At 43.8% G+C, this 23,229-nt stretch overlaps 2 protein-coding genes across 2 annotated transcripts; one reads left to right on the plus strand and one right to left on the minus strand.

Annotated features, from left to right (window-relative positions):
• Positions 1–1,938: 1,938 nt before the first annotated feature.
• LOC306697842 (serine protease 23-like) lies at positions 1,939–4,103 on the plus strand. The gene is made up of 2 exons (XM_079161914.1): positions 1,939–2,204; positions 2,773–4,103. Exons 1-2 carry the CDS (start codon positions 2,179–2,181, stop codon positions 3,956–3,958), a joined length of 1,212 nt encoding a protein of 403 aa, XP_079018040.1. The 5' UTR covers positions 1,939–2,178; the 3' UTR covers positions 3,959–4,103.
• Positions 4,104–5,819: 1,716 nt separating this feature from the next.
• On the minus strand, positions 5,820–22,069 carry tmem39a (transmembrane protein 39A). The gene is made up of 9 exons (XM_079181307.1): positions 21,813–22,069; positions 12,948–13,136; positions 11,629–11,851; positions 11,180–11,263; positions 10,926–11,080; positions 9,409–9,766; positions 9,056–9,243; positions 8,832–8,952; positions 5,820–7,980 (listed from the first exon to the last, which is right to left on the minus strand). The coding sequence occupies exons 2-9, from the start codon at positions 13,058–13,060 to the stop codon at positions 7,741–7,743; spliced, it is 1,482 nt and encodes a 493-aa protein (XP_079037433.1). The 5' UTR covers positions 13,061–13,136; positions 21,813–22,069; the 3' UTR covers positions 5,820–7,740.
• Between the last annotated feature and the right edge of the window lie 1,160 nt (positions 22,070–23,229).

Genomic DNA, 23,229 nt, shown 5'->3' on the forward strand with positions numbered 1-23,229 from the left:
ATCATGTATTCTCAACAAATCCCGGCAGGACAGGGAGATGGGTGAAGATTGGTCAACTGTTAAGCCATGCATGAGTCCCCTCTCGCCGCCACCCCCCACCCACCCACGTTCTTTCTCTCTCTCCCCGTCTTTCTGGTGGCAGTCGAGCCAAATTAAATCATTACATAGCATGATATCTACCAACGGCTTGCACATTTTACGCATGGGTGGGCAAAGTGGCCCAACATTTGGCGTCAGAGCCACACACTGCCCACTGAACTAATTCCAGTCACAATAGCAGCGAGGCCGCCATTGAATGTAAATGTCAGATTTCAGAGGGAATAATCGCAGCCGTATGTTGCGAAATGAGTGAGGTTTTTGTTGTGAAATAAACAGCTTGTGAACAAGTGAACGGCCTTTTGTGATTAATGCCAAGAGTCGTGAGGGTGGTCAACCAAGTAAATTAACGGTGTGAAAGTTTGCTTGGGCAGAACATTGATGTATGTGTGCTACATAATTATTTAATGAGTACCGGTAGTTTGATGGCATTTCTGGATGTGACACTAAGAGAGGGAGGCGGAGGGGGAATCTAGTCGTGTTGATCTAAAGAACAAATGTTGGTCATTGTTTGTGTGAGGAGCTGGTCACAGTACGGGCAACGTCTCAATTTTTCTCTGAAACAAACACACACCACAAGTTCCTTTTCCATCATCCTCTCTTCACTCCCACATTTCCTCTCTTCCTCTGTACGACCTCAGTTCTGGACAGACTCTCGCCTCCATCCAGCTGTTTCGGTCTGTCGATAACAAAACATCATTGGCTGTAAATTCTGAGCAGCCCCCAAGAGTTTGTCTTATCCCTATCTTATAAACACTAAAGTAATACAATTATGAGTACACCATAGCTTTAGCTAGCCTTGCACACAGTTATTAAACCATTACATTGGAAAACTCCGAATAAATACGCCTTTATAAAGAGTTTGTTAGTTAATGTTTAATGGTATTAGAACGAAGCTAAAAGCAATAAATTAATGATTTCCTTATTCTGTCTAGATTAGTTTTAAAAGGAACATTTTTTGGGGTTGCCAGGTTGTGAAAAGTCCCTGTGTACGGTGTTAATCCTCTGCAGGACACTTGTAATAACAGCGCTTTAATTAATCAGTAAGATCCTCTAATAGACCACTTCATTTCTGAAATAAAACTCCTGCTGAGCACCTGAGACAACATCCATTCACTAACAAATTATTTCAATGTATATATAGGCTAACTGCAGACTAGATAGTTTAGGACGTATGCCAGGTGTTTATTGATGGGTTACAAAAACACTTATAACTACATTACTACCAAGCAGAAAGGATAAACACCAGTTAGGTATTCTGACAACCTGGCAACCCAAAAGTTATTCTAATTAATAGCTTATAACCAATATATACATAATGAATAAATTAGTAATGAATCATTAATAACGTCATTGGGTTTAATTTATAAACCTTTTATAAGTGGAAAAGGGTAGGCCTACCTCATTATTAAAGACATTTCAATTTGTCAATTTATTAATCTGTCAATCAACAGAAAGTTAATCAACATTTATTTCAGAAATAGAATCTGTATTTATTGTTTGGAGAAAAACTGTTTTCATACGAGACTGACTATTTGGGCTGTTTTTTTTATTGTTCAGACAAATTAAGCTGACTAAATCTGTCATCGTACTTTTTTCCGAGCATTATTTTTAAAAAATTCTGTAGACGAAACAATGAATTGATTTAGATGCAGCCCTGATAAACTGACGTATAGCCTATCCAAAGTTTTCCAACAAGTGCACAACCCTCAATAAAACACAGACTTGATGTAATCTTTAACTCGGTAACCAGCAGCAGTGATGTGATGCGTCACATGACCGTGTCGGATATACTCGCTCTGTATATCCTCGCCGGCAGATGTGACACTGTGAGCGCAGACAGACAGCAGCCCGCCTCCTCCAGCAGCGCGCGATGATCCAACTCCTCCGCTGTCGACCCGGCTGCTGCTTTCGGAAAACTCCAGACTGTCACGGATAAAATAAAGTGGTCAGTTCCTGAGAGAAACGCCGAGAAGTCTCCTTTTTTCCCCCCACCACCAGTTAAACTCCCTTCGCGGACTCTGCCTGTTCTGGTCTCTGGTTTCAGTGTTCAACCACCGGCTCACCTGCAGAAGCCCAACGATGCGCTCCCGGGCTGCGCTCCCCCGGTAAGTCATCTCTCTGTCCGTTTTGTCCGCCCGTACCGGAGAGTTTACAAAAACCAGAGGAGGCAGGATGAACTTGTAAATTAAGAAATAAATGTTAACTGCACTTTTACTATTTCAGCTCTGCATTGGTTATTAGACAAATTGTGTCTTGTATCACCCCTAAATCATTTACATAACGTATATTTTCACTGCAACAAAATGTTATTCAGCCACTCTTTTAGGCTTTAGGCCAATCCCCAGGCCACTTTAGGAATTTTCCATCACATCCTGGCCTATATTTGCCCTGTCTATCATAGTTGCAGCATTAAAAACAGTTGCAGCTGCCAAATTCCAGAGCAGATAAAAAAAAAAAAAATCTTCAATGCTCCTCCTCAACTCCCATGGTTGTAATTATAAATCCATGATGCTGGGTTTAGGAATGACAATGTTTTTCATGCAGACAGTAAGAGGGGCCCAGACATCCGGTCACGTTTAACAGCGTCAATTGATTTCTACATATTTTGAGTCCGTCAGGGAACGGGTCTTTAGTATATAAGTTCACCTGATCGGTCCTCCTGTCCATCCACAGGTTCACCTCCCTCCTATTTCTCCTCTTCCTTGCCCCCGTTTTCTCCTCTTCCTCCTCCCGCCCCCAGTGGGTTCTCCAGCGTGTTCCTGTGGTCCTCGCCCAGCAGACGGAGGCTCGATCGGCCCCTCACTTCCTGTCTCCGGCCCGCTTGGATGTCAGCTCCCCCTGTGACCCAGAATGCCACAAGAGGGCCCCTCAGCCGAGCTACTCGGACCTGCGGCGTCTGCTGGCCTACGAGACACTCCACTCTGATGGTAAACTCACCGAGACCGCCATTGGGATCTATGGCTACGACCCCAGTTCCAACACCAGTCCGGCCTACTCCGCACGGTCGTCAGGGAAGGCCGAGCGGACACACGTCAGGAGGAAGCGACAGATCTTCGGCCACGATGGGCGCTTCAGCATTGCCGGTCAGAACTTCCTGCTGAAATATCCATTTTCGGTGGCTGTCAAGCTGTCCACTGGGTGTTCTGGTACATTGGTGGGGGACCGTCATGTTCTCACAGCCGCTCATTGTGTTCACGATGGTAAAAACTATGTGAAAGGAGCCCAGAAGCTCCGGGTTGGGTTTCTCAAAACCAAGCAACGGGACACACAGGCTTCTTCCTTTTATGCTTCTTCCAACTTCACCAACCATGTTGAAGGTGGCCCCGCTCCTTACGGCCCGCCATCCAACGACAAGATGAAATTCCAGTGGATCAGAGCCAAGCGCACCCATGTGCCCAAAGGATGGATTAAGGGGAATGCCAATGACATTGGGATGGACTATGACTACGCTTTGCTTGAGCTCAAGAAACCCCACAAACGCCGCCACATGAAGCTAGGAGTCAGCCCCCCGGCTCAGAGGCTGCCCGGTCGACGAGTCCACTTCTCAGGATTTGACAACGACCGTCCTGGCAAGCTGGTGTACCGCTTCTGTCGGGCCGGCGAGGAGACGTCAGACCTGCTGTACCAACACTGTGACGCTCAGCCCGGTGCCAGCGGGTCAGGAGTCTACGCCCGGATGTGGGACGGCCGGCGCCAGCGCTGGGAGCGGAAGGTGATCGGTGTGTTTTCAGGGCATCAGTGGGTGGAGCGGCAAGGGGCGTCTCAGGAATTTAATGTAGCGGTGAGAATCACGCCTCTCAAATACGCTCAGATCTGCTACTGGATAAAAGGAAACTTTGTGGACTGCCGGGAGGGGTGAGGGGTCGAGCTACGAAACCACAGGCCCACTGCTTCCTCATACTGGAATATTTGTGGCCGCAAGAATCCGCACTTTCTACCCCCATAATTTATAGCACTGACGTAACATCAATATGAAGCGACTCATTTTGGTTGTTGCTCCCCACACACCCCCCCCCCCCCCCCCCCACCCACCCACCCACCCACCCACCCACCCACCCACACACACACACACACACACACACACACACACACACACACACACACACACACACACACACACACACACACACACACACACACACACACACACACACACACACACACACACACACACACACAATAAGTAAAGCAAATACAGACCTGACAGACACATTTATAAAACATGAAAAAGTTAAATACGTTTATGTTAACTGGGGAAACATTCAGGTCATGTGGTTTTGCAGAACAGGAGCAGGTTCTTCCTTTTTTTGGAACATCTAGCTGGATAACCAAGTTATCTGGGAGACCCTCAGACAGGCCCTCAGAAAGAGCAGGACTATGGAAAAACTGTTTCACTATGTACTCTAGCCTTTTCATTGTGCTAATACTAAAGATTTCACTGTTAAAACTCTTGGGAGTTTTTCTACTGAAAATGTGTTTTTTTTTGTGGATGAATGTACAAGTCAGCTACCAAAGGTGCTAACAAGTTTCTCTCCAAACTATCATGTATCTCCTCTCAGCGGACACACTAGTTATCTACAGAGTACTCGGTCAGCTTGGAACAGAATGATGTTATGTTAATGACTGCAGACGTCAAGGCTGCAGGTTACTTGTTTTGTGAGGAACATTGTGTTTAGTGTTGTACTTTAATGCTTAGCTCCATCTGGTGGCAAAGATTAAACATTGCAGGTGTCCAGCATTACGCTCACCAGGCCTTCATCAGCCCTTTTCACTCCTCGCAAAACATTTGTGAAAACACAGAAACTGAAGTGAGAATGTGGCGAATTAAATGAAACATATACTTTGAAATAAGCAACTGTGTCACAGAGTTCTTATCCGTCCGCTCAGACAACACATCGCTCACACAACACAATCTCTGTTTAAACACCATTTGTTTTATTTTGGATGTCAAAAGGCATTTTTATAAATGCTGTGGGTAAACAGTGTAAAAAGCTGAAATATGAGGACCAGCTCCAAAGACTTCTCCAGCAGTGCCACACTCAACAACAGGTTAAACCACCACTCTGAAACTGCATCCTGGGATATGGCACATAGAAAACAAACTCGGCGACCCAATTTGACAACGGACACAGATCGACATCATCGGAATCAGTTCTAATGAACACCTGTACGCTAGAGGAAGATCAAGTAAACCTCAGGGCAATGCGGTCAAGAGGTGAACCTAAAATCTTATCAAATCTCATTCCTCTTCGTCAGCTGTGAACATGTGGGTTTTACCACAACAAAGAAGGCAGATTGAATGCGTCACTTGAGCAAAAACGTAACATTCAAGTAAGAACTGACATAGAAACAGGATTTAAAGCAAACTTAAATATGTCGTCTTTCTGTGTCATTGAGATAAGGGCAAGTTAAAGTGTGACAGTACAACCATTAAAAAAAACAAAAACATTCAGGTCAACAGCAACATTCAGTTGAAAGATTTGCTACATTCATGAGGAAAATGACCGGAAACACAAAAGCACCAGAGAGCTGATTTAAGGGCAGAGTTTGCAGACAAAGCAGAACGATGGGCACGTTTATGGCATTCATGTGTAACCGAGAGACTCCTCACACTTCTTCTGAAGAGCAGAGCAGAACCGGTGATCCAGATGTGCACACATTGGCTCATCTCAAAAGTGTTTTCCTCCACCTCATCACTCAAATAAAAAAACTTGCCACCTCATCACTCAAATAAAAAAACTTGACTGAAGCGGCTAATTCATGACCGCCCAGAAAATATCGCTCTTTTTTAAGATCGGTAAGAGGAGAGGAGGCTCATAAAAGGAGGAACCCACTTGGGTAAAGAAGGATTTTAGCCAGGTGCGACTTAACAGAAAGGCAACCCATTTGTAACACCATTCTGGTAACTGACAATACATGAACTGGTAATGAAGAGATACATACGGTCTTTACCCTCCAGCCTTTGATTCTGCATTCATCACCGATGGAAATGTGACTATTAAACATCCTCTGCTGTCAAATCCACGCGAGAGCGCGATGACAATATGACATATTTGCAGTGGGAGAAAGTGTAGGTCCCGGGACGTACCAGAAAGCCATCTGGATTATTAGACACATCTGTAATCTACATCCAATCCACAAAGAGACGGACCTGAGGTGGTATGGTCCATCTAAGATACCATTATGGTTTGAGCATTCAGGCACTAAAAATATATATAAAAAAAAAAAACATTGACGGGATCACCTTTAAGAACACAAACGAGGTATACGATATACAATGGCGAGTCAAAGTGTTGTCAGATATCAGTAAATTGACTTTAATCATCACCAGTTTACAGCAGCAGTCCTTCAAACTCCACTGTTAAGTAACAACCAGGGCAGGCAGGCAGGGCTGTCAAGCTGTTGTGGTTTTTGTTGGTGATGTTTTACATTTTTGGTTGTGCTTTGATGCCAATAGTATCTCAGTCCCCTCTCACGCGTTGAGACCCTGGTGTACGTTTGTAAAGACTGCTGTTGTAACCGCCCTCCAGTTAGCCAATGACGTGAAACAAGCAGATACGGATAGTAAAAACAAAAGTGAATGAGGAAGAATGCAGACTTCTCTCCAGAGGCAGTACATTAGAGTAGCTCAAGTGTTTTTCCTCCAGACTGATCTCAAGTAGGAAAGCTTTATTCCACTTGGTGGTAAAACCCCACGCTGATGCTCTGCTGCAAGCAAAGGTTTGACAATTTGAAGGAAAAAGCTATACCACTCTCTTATCTGCACATTAAATATGAAGCTACTGCAGGCAGCTGGTTAGCTTAGCTTAGCATAAAGACTGGAAACGGGAGGAAACAGCTAGCCTGGAGCAATCTAACAGTTGCATACCGCTTTTGTTTGAAAAAGTGTGAAAACGACAATTTACTGTATTGAGGAGGGGGTTTATAAGCCAGAGTCAAGAAACAGCCTGGCACTTAACCACCTGTAAAACCAACACACGTTTTCACACTTCAATCTCTATTCTAATTAAACAAACTGAATTTCTACCATTTGACGGAGCAAAGACAGCCGTTTCCTCGTTTTTAATCTTTGTGCCGACATTAAGCTGACCCTCGTATTTGATGCACAGACTCTCCCACCTGAGAGCAAAGAAGCAAATTTCTCAAAATGTTGAGCGTTTGCTTTAAAATCACCTGCTGAAGATGCTGCGAGTTTTACTGGTTCTAGATCAAAGCTCTAGGAGCCTCGAGGTTGAAGCAGAACAATCGGGATTAACAGATCCGAGTCGCTCGCCTGGTTGAACCGACTGTCAGAGGCCAAGTCCTCCCTCTGTGATTGGCCACCTGCACTTAAAATATCTTTGGTGAGAGTCACCTCATGGCATTCCCTGACTTCCCTGTCGCCTAGCAACAACATGCTAATGTCGTCAGCGTGGTAATGCCCGGCGTAACTCGAAATAGTATACAAAATAAAAAATATTCTTTAAATAGGTATATATAAACATCGCATTAAAAATAGAACCGTATCAAAAAACGATTGTGAGTTCACAGTCTGGCCCCGGGGCCTCCAAGCGGGAGCGCAGGTCAACCCTTCAGCAGACTTCCACCCGTCTCCCCCTCCACGTCCAGAGTTCGTAGGTGAGGTCTCGCTGTGCAGAGCCTCTACTGCGACTTGAGCCCCAGGCTGCTGGAGGACAGAGGGTAGGAGTAGGCTTTGCCCAGCACGATGCGGTCTCGGAGCAGTTTAAAAAGGACATAGTAGTTGCAGAAGAGAATGAGGCCCAGAGACAATGTGTGGTTCCAGCGCTCAGAGCGCAGCAGAGAGTATAACTGGTACAAAACCACACTGGACTCGATCCAGATCAGCAGGTTTAGGATCCGCAATGGCTTGTGGAACAGGAACTGGAAGACCAACAGAGAGGAGGAGAAGAGAAGAAAATAAATTAAAGAGCATATAGAAGGTCAAAGATTATGATATTTAATATGCAGGGGGGGGGACACACGATAAAATGAGCTCTTGTGCAATATAATAAAATACAGCTCCTGTAACCAGTCTGTGTGAATAATAGCGAAGGTTTCCAGTCAAAAAGCTTCTACTTGATGCAGACCGTATTGGGTAAAACTCGTGTCCAGCTGGCGATTATCAAACTACCTTCAACCTGGTTATTGAACTGCTCTCCTACATTTGTGTTTAGTTAGTTGTTCCTGAAACAACTCCACCTGAACATGAACGATTCGGTTATTTGCGTTAATTTTTCACAACTTGTAAAACAAACCAAATAATTTCTTCTTTCTGCAACACGTTGCTCTGATGAATTACTGAAACGTAAAATGTGACCAACGTGTCACCTGGTGAGCTGAATCGCATCGCATTACGTTATCAAGCTACTAAGGTGTAAGCTACATGTGGTATCTCCGTAGCCGCTGCTGCCCAACGTGTCGTTGCGTTTTCGAGGAGGTGCACCACGCCAGCAGTGGCGGAGCATACACATGTAGCTGCCATAGGTACAGCATGCGCCTTTAAGGCAGGCGTATAAATCAGCTTAACACATTAAATATGTGGCTGTGCTAAAAATGAAGATTTCTGCTGAAGTAGGCCTTTTTTTCCTATATTTTTCAGGTGAGGTGGTGCATTTTTCGCTTTCATAGGTTGCCACAGCTGTGCGGTATTGTATTATATTGTAACGTGTCCTTATTATTTAGTCCGCCCTCATCTCGGTGAATAATTGACGGGTTACAGTACATATACTCACATAGAACCTTGCATGGGAAACATCAGAGGGCAGAGCGACGTTATACGCTCCGACTGCCTTATACAGAGATCGACTGTGTCGTACCAACACCCCCTGAGGCCAAATGGTACTTTCTGACCACCTGCAACACAAATCAACACCACAGCACAAAACTGTTAGCGGAGTCATCTTTGAACCCGTGTGTGTGCGGTTGGGTACAAACGTGTGCACAGAGCGCCACTCACACATGCTGAGGCGCGTTGCTGTACGAGCCGTGCTCCAGTTTCTGCCAGCGGCCCAGGTGAGCTGCCGAGCGATGAAGCAGGTCGCAGTAGCTCGGTGGGAGCAGCTGACTCATCAGCATGACAAACGCATTGATCCACACCATGATCAGGTGCTCACATGACCAGCGCATGTCATAGTACTGGGTGCTCTGTTGAAGGAAAGCAAAAGCATGGGTAAGCGTACCTTGAAATGCGTACCTTGAAATGAAGAAGGCGACATGAATGGTAAAGATGTGATGGTGGGGGCATGAAAAAAAACAGAAGAAATCTGCACTATAAAGCAATGATGCTCAATAAAATAAACAGATACCAACCTTAACGAAGCAGAGAGGCAGGAAGGCTACGTAGTAGGCGCTGAACAACGAGTTGAACAGCACTTCCTTGATTCGCCGGTTGAAGTCGCTCTTCAGCTCCTCCACCTCTTCTCGAATCAACTCCGGTGTGTGCGAGTGTGTGTGCGGTGGGCAGGTGTGCGTAGGCATGTGCGGCGGGCTGGAAAACTGCTCTCTGAGGTTCTCTCGCAACAGGAAGAGGAAGTCACGTGGTCGGAAGAACGGGCTCTCCGTTAGGTCGGTCTGCTGGTGGTCGGCGGGGTAATCGCAGTCAGCCGGTGGCGTTTGGCTCTTCCCTCCCTCCTGATGGAAGCAGCATAGCGGGACGTACACACCAAATCTGGCACAGTAAGAGGGCGGTGGGCAAAACGAGGACAAAAAGGACAGAGCAGCGAGTTTTAGTTTCAAATGACGGCAGGGTGAGTAGGGGAGACATATGATGTGGAAACATCATGCTTATCTAAAATAAGACACATTAAGGGAGGAGTCCACACACATAAAAAAAATGACAAAACAGCAACACGCTCATCATGAATGACCCGATGAATCATCCGATCCGAAAATCACATGTGTGTTGGCCGAAAGGTAAAGCGTCATTAGTTTTATGCTTTTCGTTTCCAGCACTGCACCACGACAGTAATGTCATGTTTGTGCATAAAAGCGATGGTTTGATACAATTCAGTCCTTGACCTACACAGAATCCCAACAGAATAAATGTAATTTAAATAACGCTTTTTGTCTGATGACACAGTAAAAAAGAAAAGCGGAAAAACACACAACTCATCATGTTTTGCGGACTCCATTTCAGGAGTGGAGTTAATATAGTTATGACAGCTGTAGTATTGTGGATCCTGTGCGTCATGAAAATATTACACACAGTCGGCAAATTAGATTTCAACCAGCCACCACTTGTGTGTGTGTGTGTGTGTGTGTGTGTGTGTGTATGTGTGTAGGTAAGTTAAAGCTTTACTTTGCTTCAAACAAAGTGCTTATCATATTGCCACACAGCCACACGCCTTTACAACACTGGCATCAGAGGCTGAATCCCACAATTTCTGTGACTTTCTGTAAAACCCACAATTCGTCTGCACAACGTGAAGTGAGCAGAAGTGTAAAAAGTAAGCAGGATTTAAACTTCTCTCTCAAGTTATATCCCCCCCCCCCCCCCACATTCTTTAAGATAAGATAAACCTGTATTAGTCCCGCAGTGGGGAAATTCACACAACTGCTTTCGTTTTTGGGGAATCAACCGAGCGAAACACCACGAATGCATTTGAGGAGAGATAAGAGCGACAGTGTGCAACTGTTATCCTTCTAGCTGCTCTCTATGAGGACGGGCCTTTTGCCCCGCCTTTAAGTGAGGCCATTCAGAACACGTACAAAAAAAGAAAAAGACGGTATCAACACTTCTGCTTTGAGATGTGGTCGGAAGACAACTTGTACAAGCACGTCCTGGCCTTGAGAGGGTGGGGGTCGACGGGGGGGATTCAAAGACTCACGGGTATCCCAGGAAGAGGAGGTTGAGCACAGAGTGGTTCTTGCAGAGGTTGACCAGCGTCCAGCAGAGCACCCAGCCGCACATGGTCAGCAGGCTGAGCCGAGCTGCGATCAGAACCACGTAGCGGAGCAGAGATCCGCCGCTGCTCTGAGACACCTGGACGAGACAGAGTCATCAGTGGGGTTTGATTCCCACAGGGGTTATGTGCACTAAAATGTGTTCGCCGATTGTTTGTGCAGGTCTCTGTGTGTTTACCTCTGAAACGATGGTCCAAACGAGCCTCCTGGCCAACATGACTGTGATGAAGATAGCCAGGTGGTAGTCCATTAGATGAAAGTTCTGCTCAAATAGAGGAGAAAGAAGCTATCGTTAGTATTCCATGGAGACATTATTTTCTTTTTTAAATTATAAATGATGAATTAGACCCGAGCCTGCACATTAAAATCAGTTATGAGCTCTCAATAAACTAATCAGTGTTGGTGTGTGCAGCCGGAAACAAAAAGCAAAGTCAAAAACCTGACACTTTTAAAAAACATATTTCAGTGTCATCTTTGGTATTTTTCCACACACACTATAATAGAGCAAGTTGGTTTTTACTCTTGAAGATACTTGTAGTTCTGAGCAAGCAAGGTCTCTACCGATTACGCAACTGAAACTTAAAGTGAAAGAAAAAGAGAAAGCAGTGTGTGTGTGTGTGTGCTTACAAGCGAGGTAGAGGCAGCAGGGTGGCTGTATGGGTACCACCACACCGTCCTGTAGATGTTCATGTACTGGACAAACAAGGCCACCAGCAAATAAAGGAAGAGCAGGAACTCAAACAGCAGGCTGCTGTCCAACGGCAGCTCGGGGATCCTCGCGTGACGGACCGGCTCCGGCGTAATGAGGGCCGAGAGAGGGGGCGCAGACAGACCCACCACGTTACTGCTCCTGAGAAACCCCACACACACACACACACACACACACACACACACACACACACACACACACACACACACACACACACACACACACACACACACACACACACACACACACACACACACACACACAGTGTGAGCCATCACACCCGCTGTACCTACATACTTCTCAAACCATGAGCTTAAGAAGTACCTACGAGGCTCAGGATGAATCTCTTTTTTTAGGAGTAAATATCAGCCCAAACTAATCATAACTACGTAAACGATCTCTGTTAGGGCATCCTGTCAGTTTTAAGAGGATTAGAGCTGATAAGTAGTCATTTTAGCAACTATTTTGATAAAACAATTCATATTTTAATAGTTCCAGCTTCTTAACTATGAGAGCTTGTTAATTGTGTTGTTTTACGTGATAGAAAATATGTTATCCGTTATGTGAAGATATCACCTGAGGCCTTAGGATGGACATTTTTCATTGTTCTGACATTTGGTAGACTTGAATCTATCAATCAAGAAAATAAATGTTAGCAGAAGCGCTAAAGAGGATACTGTTGAAGTATGATATATAGATTGTTTTTGTCTTTATTTGCTCAAAATGTATCTTTGCTCCGTCTTATGTGGTGTAAATATACATTCAAACAGATCTGAAATAATACTGAAAAGGTCTCGCTGCAAAGTATTTGTTTTTCATGAGAGGTGGTTTATCAGAGAAGGTGTTATAATTAGAACGAAGCTAGAAATGACCCAGCAGCAGGCATGCAGCAAAAGAGTGGCCACTGACGGCTCAAGTCATTTCCACAGCTGAACGGATGCGTTGGATGTTTGCAGCGAGTGTATGAATCTGAGACTCAAGTTAGCAGCCCGAACTAGCTTGCAGGCAAATTATTATGTCAAATTTCCTGTTTTGAGCACCCAGCGTTGCAAAACATAAAGATTAAAGTCTTCACAACAGCTAATCTGCACACAAGAATCTGGAGTCAGATTGAAATGCTTCTTTTTGTTCAACTTTTAAAAAGGCACATGAACGATGAAGGAACAATTTCCATCTACTTGGACGACAAAGAGCTTTGAAGCCTTACAGTAAGAACATTTGAGTTCAGTGCGCTCACCTGTTCCTGAGGCCTGTACCATTGCCGAGGTTGCCTCCAACCAGAGTCTGCAGGGACGGCAGAGCAGAGCGACTGAGCTGCTGTCTGCTGGGGCCCCTGCGACCTCCTGGCATGGTCGCCAGTTACCGTTTTTCAGCTGCCGGGAGTCCTCCCCTTCTCCTTAATGTGCCACCATGTACAGCCAGGCCACTGCAGGGGGGGGACGGAGGACAAGACTGTGTCAGGACAAGAAAAGTAAACCGGTCATAAAAATACAAGTCATGTAAAGACAGAAGAAAACTAAAAACCAACAGAGCTGAGGCACCCTGGAGTCACATTAAGTATGATAAGAGTATAACTCTGCCCCAAGGGATTTACTTAGCAAAAAGTAAACGGTAATACATAAAGAGTAGTCAAGTTATTCTGGGGAGGGATTATTAGAGCACAGCTCAGATCATCAAGCTGGTTTTTTTCCCTTTACTGATATTAGTGTCTCCATCAAGTGTATTTGCCAATCCGCATTACAGCAAACTGGCTCGTTATCATCAATCTGAGAGGGGAAATAAGCTATAGCATGCCTCCTCGTGACTATTTTTTTCAAACCGATGCGTTTGATTATTCAATACAAGGAGCGCGATTATCTGCAATGGTTCATTTGTGCAAGACTTACTAATGTTCCTGCTACGCACAACAAAGTGAACATACTGGGCTTTACGTTAGACGTCCGACTGACAAACCAAAACATGTTCTACCAGCACAGAGCCACACAGATCTTTACAACTGGTGAATTAAAGGAGTCTCCTCGAAAGAGCCAACAACTCAACTTCAGCATGAGAATAGGCCGGTCACAATAAATACCACAAAGACTTATCGTACAACATACGGACATGACCATGATATTGTATTTGTTTGCACAAGAATGTCAGGAACATTTTTAGCCAACATAATGCCAGAATCAACAGCTGGGTTTTCCCCAACACTATAAGATTTGTGGAATTGCACACATTTATTAAGAATTAAAAGGTGCATTGCTCTTTAAAAAGGGTATACTGTCATTATTACCATATGATGTTATAAAACAGTGGCATTAAACGGTCTTAAAATGATAATACATTTATTGCAATTATTTCTGGGACAATTGACCAGCAGAATTAGCCGTTGCGACAAGCCTACATGAGAATCATACAAACGAGTCCATGTTTATTCAATCACGGAGGTTTAAAGATGTCAATATTGAACCATCTGTCGGCGCGGCACTGCTCTGATCAGCCTGTATCGGGAAAGAAACTGCGTGTCATCGTGACATGAACTGTGTCAGTGTGGTAAGTCTCAGCCCTAGCAAACCTGCCAGGGTTTTCCCCAGGAAGCGTCGAGCACAAGCAGTGAGTGAGCCACTCGCATCCTGACGCGTCTCCCTTCATGATCCGTTTCGTTATAGATGGTTGCCTAAAAACCACAGAGACACTTATTCTACATATTTGTTGTGGGAAATAGAACATATTTTGTTTTAGGATCATTTTTTGCTTTTATTGGATAGTTGACAGTTAAGAAAAGACACACGGGAAACGGGGGGGGGGGGGGGGGGGGGGGTGAAGGTCCCCGGCTGGAATCAAACAGGCAACCGTTGTGGTTATGCTGCGCTTTAACCACCCGGATAACATGGAGCTCCACCATTTCTGAATGTTAATGTTTTCTTTCTCTGAAGTGGATTCATTTGAGATTTTAGGTTGTCAATACTTTGACATATAATAATTAGATATACTTGCTTCTTCTTTTTGCCATCCGTGACTGTGAACTGAACTTACTTGCATTTAGAATTGTCATCAGACAAAACAAGTTTTTCTTGAAATGTGTGTGTTATGGTGCCACACCCTCTAAATGGTCATTTAGAGGGTGTAGTTTGTAGTTCTGTTTTGCATTTTACCAAGAGGTGTTTCACACCTGGGTGGACAAAATATCAGACAAGCCTTTCAATACAATCCAATAAATCTCCTTCATAAACTACAGCTTCTAGAGTCGAATCTGTTTCAACACAAGTTCTTGAAGGTAGGGTTAACTGTAGGACTGGTTACTGCATTACTTTTTTCTGGGTGTACTTAATACAGTGGCAAATGACTGCATGTCAACTGACTCAGAGTACTTGGCTTTCACTTCATAAAAATGCCACCAGATCAGAGATCCATCTAAAAGCCCTCCTAGAGGAAACACAGAGCCCTCGCCAAATCTACAACTGGCCGGAGTAAGAGACCGGTTCATTCACAGTCTGCCTGCTGAAGCTCACGTTGGAAAAAGTGCAAGGCCACATACACACTACTACGTTTCCGTTTTAAAACACACATCTTTTGCTACATTTACACCTAGTGTCCACACTACTCCGGAGTTTTAACCCCCCAAAAACGGAGAGGTTTAGAAATGCTACTGAAGCTCGGTTAGTTTGAATTAGGGCTGCAACAACAAATCGATAATTAAAAGAGTTGGCAACTGTTGAGGCTGAAACTGGTGGAGGAAGCGCAAGGCCGCTGCTGTGTTTACTTCTTTCTGCGCAGGCGCATCATAAAGTAACTCGATCCGGTCCAAATTCAAAACAGTATTTAATTAAACAATGACGACTGTAAACTGATGATGACAATTATAATCTATAATACACTATCGATAGTATGCATCTCGAGAGCAGAGACCACGTGCAACTCCCCTCACAGGCCCGACCAAGTCGGATCCTGCAAAGCGAACTACCATGGCCTGGCGCACGTCCTCGCAAACAGTCCTTTTATGTCCTTTGATGGTCGGAAAGTGTCCCACGCTGTCGCAAAACACAAAGGCCGTCTTCTGGGGTCAGTGATTGGCTTCCAATCGCTCTGACGCCTCCTTCATCGATCCACTGCTCATCTCAATGGCTGGACCCCTTGTGACATCACCTCTGACATCACCTCTGACCTGCCCTCTGTCCCGCGGCCGCATGGTGTTTACCCAGGAGTGCTCTCTGTTTTATGGCCGTCTGCTTCCCTTCAGTTGTCTCCGGTTCTCCTCCTCCTTCCTTGGCCATTTGTCCAGCACCTCTGTGTCCCCTTTGATGTCTCTGCCTCATGGCTCAGAACCCCCATAACGATGTGACTGTACTTTGGTTCAACACTTCCAATGATTATGTTAAAAGACTCCTACAAGTAAACTTATTGCAAACATATAATATCTTCTATAAGTAAACATCCTGTAAACCTATATTACATTCCATAAGTAAATATATTGTGACTCTTAACATAATTTACATTCTCATCATTGTGACAATTTTATTCACCACTAGGGGTGCTATAAATTCTACTAAATAATGCTTTTAATTCTTAAATTCTCCACACAACGAATTTCATTATCGATTCGTTGTGTCGCGCGATTATTACGTCACTCAATAAGTGGCGGAGATGTTTGAGTGTTCACAGCAGCAGGAATAACGGAACAGGACTCCGGTTCTGTAGCTGACGCTGACCGGCGTATAAACGTTGCCATGACAACACCGGAAGTTGATTTACACGATTTGTATTATTTTCGCGTCATTCGCGTTTGGTCGCGATCGCCGGGGACCTCTTCACCGCGTTTGGTGTTCACACAACGCGATGAACGGGAATGCACGCGATGAACGCGGCCGGGGACTATTTGTGTTCATTCGCGTGAATCGCGCTGGACGCGCCAGAGAGGGGGCGTGGCTTATCGGCCTGAAAGCCGTTCACTGAGTGGATCAGCGCGTGTCTGCCCTTCACTGAGAGGCGTGGGTAAACCCGCTGAACCCCACTCCTGATATTAGTCCATTTATTTTTTTAAATAATGACTTTAACAGCTCAGGGATGTTCGAGCAACCTGTTTGTGCACTTTGTGAAGATGTGTTGCTCTGTGAATGTGCACTGTCAGCTCTGTGGTCCCCAAACTAAGGCCCGCGGGCCGGATACGGCCCGCCTCCACATTTGGCCCGGCCCCCTGAACAATACCAGAGACGCATTATGATTTTTTTTCAGTCTGGCCACGCAAATCCTAGACTAGCCCCTGTCAAATAGAACAGAATAATGGCGAAAAGGTTAGGTAAGAGAAAAATCGATTCAGAATGCAGGGTATTTAACCTGCAGTGGTCAAACGATTATTTTTTTGTTCAATGCAAAGAAAAGGCTGTTTGTCTCATCTGTCAAGAGGCGGTGGCGGTATTCAAAGAATACAATCTGCGCCGACACTATGAATCCCGTCACAAAGACAAGTATGATAACTTGCAAGGCCAAATGCGAGCAGACAAACTCTCAAAGCTAAAAAGTGGACTGTTAGCTCAGCAGAATACATTTGTACGCCAAGCTCAGCTGAACCAGTCATCCGTTCGGGCCAGCTTTCGGGTTGCTCAACTGATAGCAAGCAGCGGTAAACCTTTCACTGATGGAGAGTTTGTCAAGAAATGTTTGAATGCTGTCGCGGAAGAGGTGTGTCCCGAGAAGAAAGATGTCTTTAATGCCGTGAGTCTGTCGGCGAGTACAATCACCAGACGCATTGAAGAAATCGGGGGTAATGTATATGCCCAGCTGCAGCAGAAGACGAAAGAATTTGACACGGCACAACAGAAAGTTAATGTTCAATGGACTTTTTTTCTGTGAAGAACCCAGAGAGGGGTATTTGGTTATTATTTATTTCATAAATAGTGTTATTTATTTCCCTTTTTTTTCTGTGAAGATCCCGGAAAGGGTTATTAATATTTGGTTGTGTGTGGCTTTCTGGAAAACAATAAATGTTTACATTTAGGCACCCCTGCGATCGTCACAATTTTTCTGTTACAAACTGACCCCCGCCCCCATCAGAGAAGGGAAAAGTTATGTGGCCCTCACAGGAAAAAGTTTGGGGACCCCTGGATTAAAGGGTTGGAAATTAATGCTTTTTTGTTTTTTGTATCCGATTCATCGATTAATCGAACAAATAATCGACAGATTAATCGATTATTAAAAGTAGAAAGTAGTGTTGACAGGCGGAAACGCAGACCTTTAAAAACGATGACGTAGACACCCGCATTTGCAACTTGATTGGGTCTTAGCCGTCATGACACTGTTGTGCAGTTAAATTCTGCATTGTATAATTCTACTACTGCTGACATGTGGAGGAAGCAAGCTGTTATTGGAGCGATTAGCGAGCAGCGTGTATAGCGGCGTTATCAGCCCTACGGAGCGGGCGTTTGAAGTGACGGTTTGCGGCTTTGAGGAAGGCGATGGACACAAAACAGAGGACTTTCCTTTTCTTGGAATGCTCATTTTGTTCTGCAAAACTATTGTGAAGTTGACAAAGAAACGGTAAACGAACAAAAGCATAAATGCTCTCCAGTACGACTGGGACTTCAGCCACCAGCAGAGCTACGAGTGAGATACCAGACAACAACGAAACCGAGAGGAAACGACTGAGAGACGTGTGTTGACCAAATGTATTGACCCATAATCTAGTAAACTTGATTTGTAAGTGTTCATTTTAAAGTACATTTAATGTGTGTGAAAGAGAGAGATAGAGCAAGACCTGCAGCATTGTAACGAAGTCTGAAAAAGATCCACAAAATGTGTCTGTTTGAGTCTACAGAGGAAGACTTTAGAAGATGATCTTAAGTATCAAGCACAACCTTTTATTATTAAAGGGTACGATAGTACTTATCTTCTGTAACTAAGCAACCAATCTACTTCAGGCGTGCTCGTTTGGATGGAAATCATTTCGCAAATGATGCTGAAATACCTGTGTGGACGTTATAAAGCAGTGGTCCCCAAACTACGGCCCGCCTCCACATTTGGTCCGGCCCCCTGAACAATACCAGAGACGCATTATGATTTTTTTTCAGTCTGCACAATTAATCGAATTTTAATCGCGATCACGATTTTGGCTGCCACGATTAAATGAGCATGATCGTCTGCGATATTGACGTTTAAAATACATATCAAATCAAACGCTTCCTGAATCAGCCAACCACCAGGGGGCGAACGAGATGAGAGCTGTCATGCGCGCACCCTGTAGAAGTAGAAGAGTAGAAGAAGTAGAAGAGCAGAGAGACGGGAGCTTGAAGGACGAGTACTTGTGCTTAATTTATTTACATGCCGGCATGTCATGTCTGTCACTACATGTTCGCGCGTTTTCAATTCCCCTGCTCTCTGTATCGCGCACGGCGGTGTTCAAGGAAGAATCCACTCAATAGCCAACATATCCTTGAAGGGCTTTGGGCTACATCAGCTGCCAGCAGACACAGAATAATTTCAACTGTGTTCATCGAGACTGTCAGATAGTGAAACTGACACCCTGTCAGCCAAAACCCTACCTGAGGAAGATACCTGAACCTCTTGTCAGCTCCCAGACAAGTACAAATGTTTCAGGGTTTGTATAATTCATAAACGATGATATTAACAGGCCCTTTTCACAGCCCATATTTAATCTCATTATAGCGGGAAAAGCACAGGTGTACCTAATAACATTAACGATAGCTTGTAGTAATTCACAACTGCCTGAGCCCGACCTGCAAAGGGCCAACTTTGGTGGTTGTGAGAGTGTATTTGAAAAGAGAGGAAGAATAGGCGAACTATTGCAAGCAGTGATTCTGGAAGTCACTAAGAACTTACTTGGAACACTACTTTGTCACTTTCTGACCCGCCCGCCCGAACCAGCGCTACGTTTCAGTATGCTCACCCGACCTGCGCATCACTAATGGAATCTCTCCATTTCAGGTATGCCAGTGAGCCAGCAGGAACAATACTTTGACACACCGAAATGGAATGCAGCCATTAATTAGGTCTTTATTGATTACACCTGGACTTTATAAACCGGCTACGACAGTCAAACCAGGTTTGGTTAATTACATTGGGTTGTTTCAGTGTTAAAATAAGAAAATGTAAAAAAAAAAAAAAAAAAGGTCTAGAACCTCGTTAATGAGAGACAGTTGGTCTGAAGGGACCCCCTTAGTTTAATTATTTAATTTGTCAAACAATCCAACTTCCATCAACGATGGAACTGCCTTTTTTTACAATTTAAATGCAATGGCATTCATTCAGTATGGAGGATTTGTATGTAAACAACATTTTTGCCAGATTTCAGCAGCTCCAGGAAAAGTACAACTCACCTACATCCAATTTCTTCAACTACGCAAAAGTAAGTAATTACAAACAAACACGACTTTACCACCTCAGAACCGGATTAACTGGATATTTGCTATAAAAGTCAATTCCCGGCACTAAAAATATATTGGCTGTTCTTATACAATAAACTGCAAAGCCTGAACTCTCCCTCAACAGAAACCATCAAATAAGAGGATGATAGTCTACATACATTATATACATACATGCTCTAGAAATGCCAGACGGTGCTTAATTCACTGCATAGGCTGTATTACTCAAATGTTTAACTCCACAGCATTTTCCCTCAGTTATTATCAGTTATTATCAGTGTGACTCTGCAGAGAGAACCTCGTTACATAATTTGGTCGGCTGTCAGAAGCTGGACAAATACTGGGAGGACATTGGATCCTCATGACCTCAAGCTGATTATCCCTGATACAGCACAGGCACTGAACACATTAATGAAGCCTCATAGACTATTTATTTATTTATGGGCTTATAGCTGCGAAACAAAGTTCTAGTCCAGCACTGAAAAACAACAGAAACACATTCAGTACATCACTGGCTTGATGATCTGACTAATACTCTCCACTTGGAGACAATCAGGTTTGAAAATGCATCAATAAACATACATGATGTGTCGCGCGGCCCACTTGATGAGCCAGTGATAGGCTCCTAAGATCAAACGTAAACCAGAGCCAGATAACATCCAACCTCTGTGTGTGTCAACATTTCCTTTATGCTCATAAGAAACATGATGGCGAGGATAGCTGCATGCTCTGTGGCCAGTGTGTGACTCCAATATTAAAGATGAATCTTCAACAGGAAGCAGCCGTCAACACACGAACAAACACGCATCGCAAGGGACCAAAATTACAGTTGAGAGTCAAAAGTGAAAACAGGAACCATGAACTAGAGAAAAGAACTACAGTGGAGGGATTGCAGGATGTTGTTTTGTAATTTTGTGGAAGTGCAACACGTTTCTACTTTTCCCCTAAAACACAAATCCTTTTGAAGTGTTAAAAAAACAGTTGTGGAATGAAACCAAGTACATGTACTTGAGTATAAATACTGTACTAGAGTATACATGTGAGGTACTTGTTCTTTACTTGAGTATTTCCAGTTTCTGCTACTTTACACCTCCACTCCACCTAATCTCAGACACATATAATGTACTTCTACTTCTCACGCTGAATACGTTATATTAAAAATGTCTATTGGGAGCTCATGAAACCATGACTTGTTAGAGATACGTGGTTGTCACAGGACAAGCATATGACGATATTATAGAAAAAGAGGCATTTCTGTCGGTGTTGATTAAACTACCCAACGGTATATAAAAACCTTAAACATCTGCATCAGTAAAATGCTAAACACACATTAATGCAGCAGTATTATGAATCTGCAAGTATGGTTCTGAATACTGGAGTACTTTCAGTGTGGTATTAGTACTTTTACTGAAATGATCTGAATACACCACTGTATATAAGAAGCGGGAGAAATGTTTTTAAAAATGAAGCCCTGTTGATCAGAAAGTCTTGACTTTTCCTTGGGGAACACTTTATTAGTACGTGTTGGTATGTTTTTTTTTCAGAGACTTGCTACGACATGCACCAACGCAAGACACCAGGCAGCAGCGATGTCATTTTGTACACGGCGGAAACTTGTGAACACACTTCAACAGCGACGTTAAAACATACGTGTATGCTCGCAGCTAGCTGATAGCTTGCACATTTAAAGCTACATAGTTGTTGTTGTTTTTTCTAATCTCCGTAAAGCCATCGTTACTCACACAACACACGGTGGGGTGAAGTGAACGAGGATGCATCAGTCAGTTGTGTGGCTTCCAGCCTGACGAGTCCAGACAGCACCGAGCATTTTCTCCGCCTTCCAGCTTCAATATACCCGGCTGCACTGGCGAGGCGACGAGCTACGACGGCACCGGCGATGCTGGACGGTCGCTTTCTCTCCGGGTTAAACACATAAAACACGGCTTTAAAAGTTAGCCGCGGGCTTCAGGAGCAACAGTGTAAATGCGTTGCACGGAGACCGACGTGGCAAACCCGTACCTCCTCTCTCTGCGACGTCATCAGCCCGCGACTTAACTGCACAGTCGCAGTTCGACAAAGCGAACGGCTGTTCTGGAGTCAGTGCAGTTCTGCTGTAGTGGTTTTAGTTTGTATTGATGATTGTGTTAATTATTAATAACTTTCTTTTAACTAGAATATTTCTAATTAACCACTTTAATTATTCTTTTCAACGAGGTACAACAGTATTAGAAGCACATAAAACAACACTTAGTTGCCAGTTTAGGTACATCTAGTGGTTGAATGTGAGTTAATTTACTCAAGTATTGTACAAGGCCTACACGTTTGAGGTACTTGTGCTTTACTTGAGTATTTACATTTTATGGTCCGAACACTTCTTATTTACTAATACAACAGTCCTTCAATAAATCCTTCCTTCAGTTTTTATTTGAAACTGTTTTAGAGACATTTTGATTCAAGCCTTAGGAGATTGTAGTGTTTGCAGTGTCATAATGAGATGTCTTTCTAATATTTAGTTTAAACGGAAATATAAATTGGTGGAACAATTGGACCACCTCTCAGTATTACGCAATGAAATTCAGCAGCACCACATACTGCAGCATGAGGGGAGGATTTCCTAGGACCAGCTGTAGCCTAAAAACTGTCAACTGAGTGTAAGTCTTTATACATTTACATGTGGAGACAAGTTGTAACTGGATGAATGATGCTGTTTTTTGTGTTGCTTCTCTGTCAAATATCACAGAATAGTGAAAAGTTTTCATCTTTTCCTGGAGCCAAAAGTGACGCATTCAAATTCCTTGTTTTTATTCACCAACAGTCCGAAACCCAAAGAAATCCACTCTATTATCATATAAGACGGAGAAAAGAAGCAAATCCTCACAACTGAGATGCTAAAACCAGTCAATATTTGATATTTTTGTAAAATGATTATAACAGTCAAGAAATTATCAAAATTGTTTCAGCTCAGAATTATGACTTGAGCTTCTCCAATTCACTTCTGTTGTGAGCAGTCCCTACAACTGAAACACTTCTAATTAAATACCTTCCACACACTTAACAGGGTATTAACATAATAAACAAACTGAAATTTCTCTCATCAACCAACATCAAATTATAAAGTTGTGAATGAATATATCCTCGTTATCAATTCCTGAAATTGTT

This window comes from Pholis gunnellus (genome assembly GCF_910591455.1).
Source record: "Pholis gunnellus genome assembly, chromosome: 1".
Taxonomy (NCBI): domain Eukaryota; kingdom Metazoa; phylum Chordata; class Actinopteri; order Perciformes; family Pholidae; genus Pholis; species Pholis gunnellus.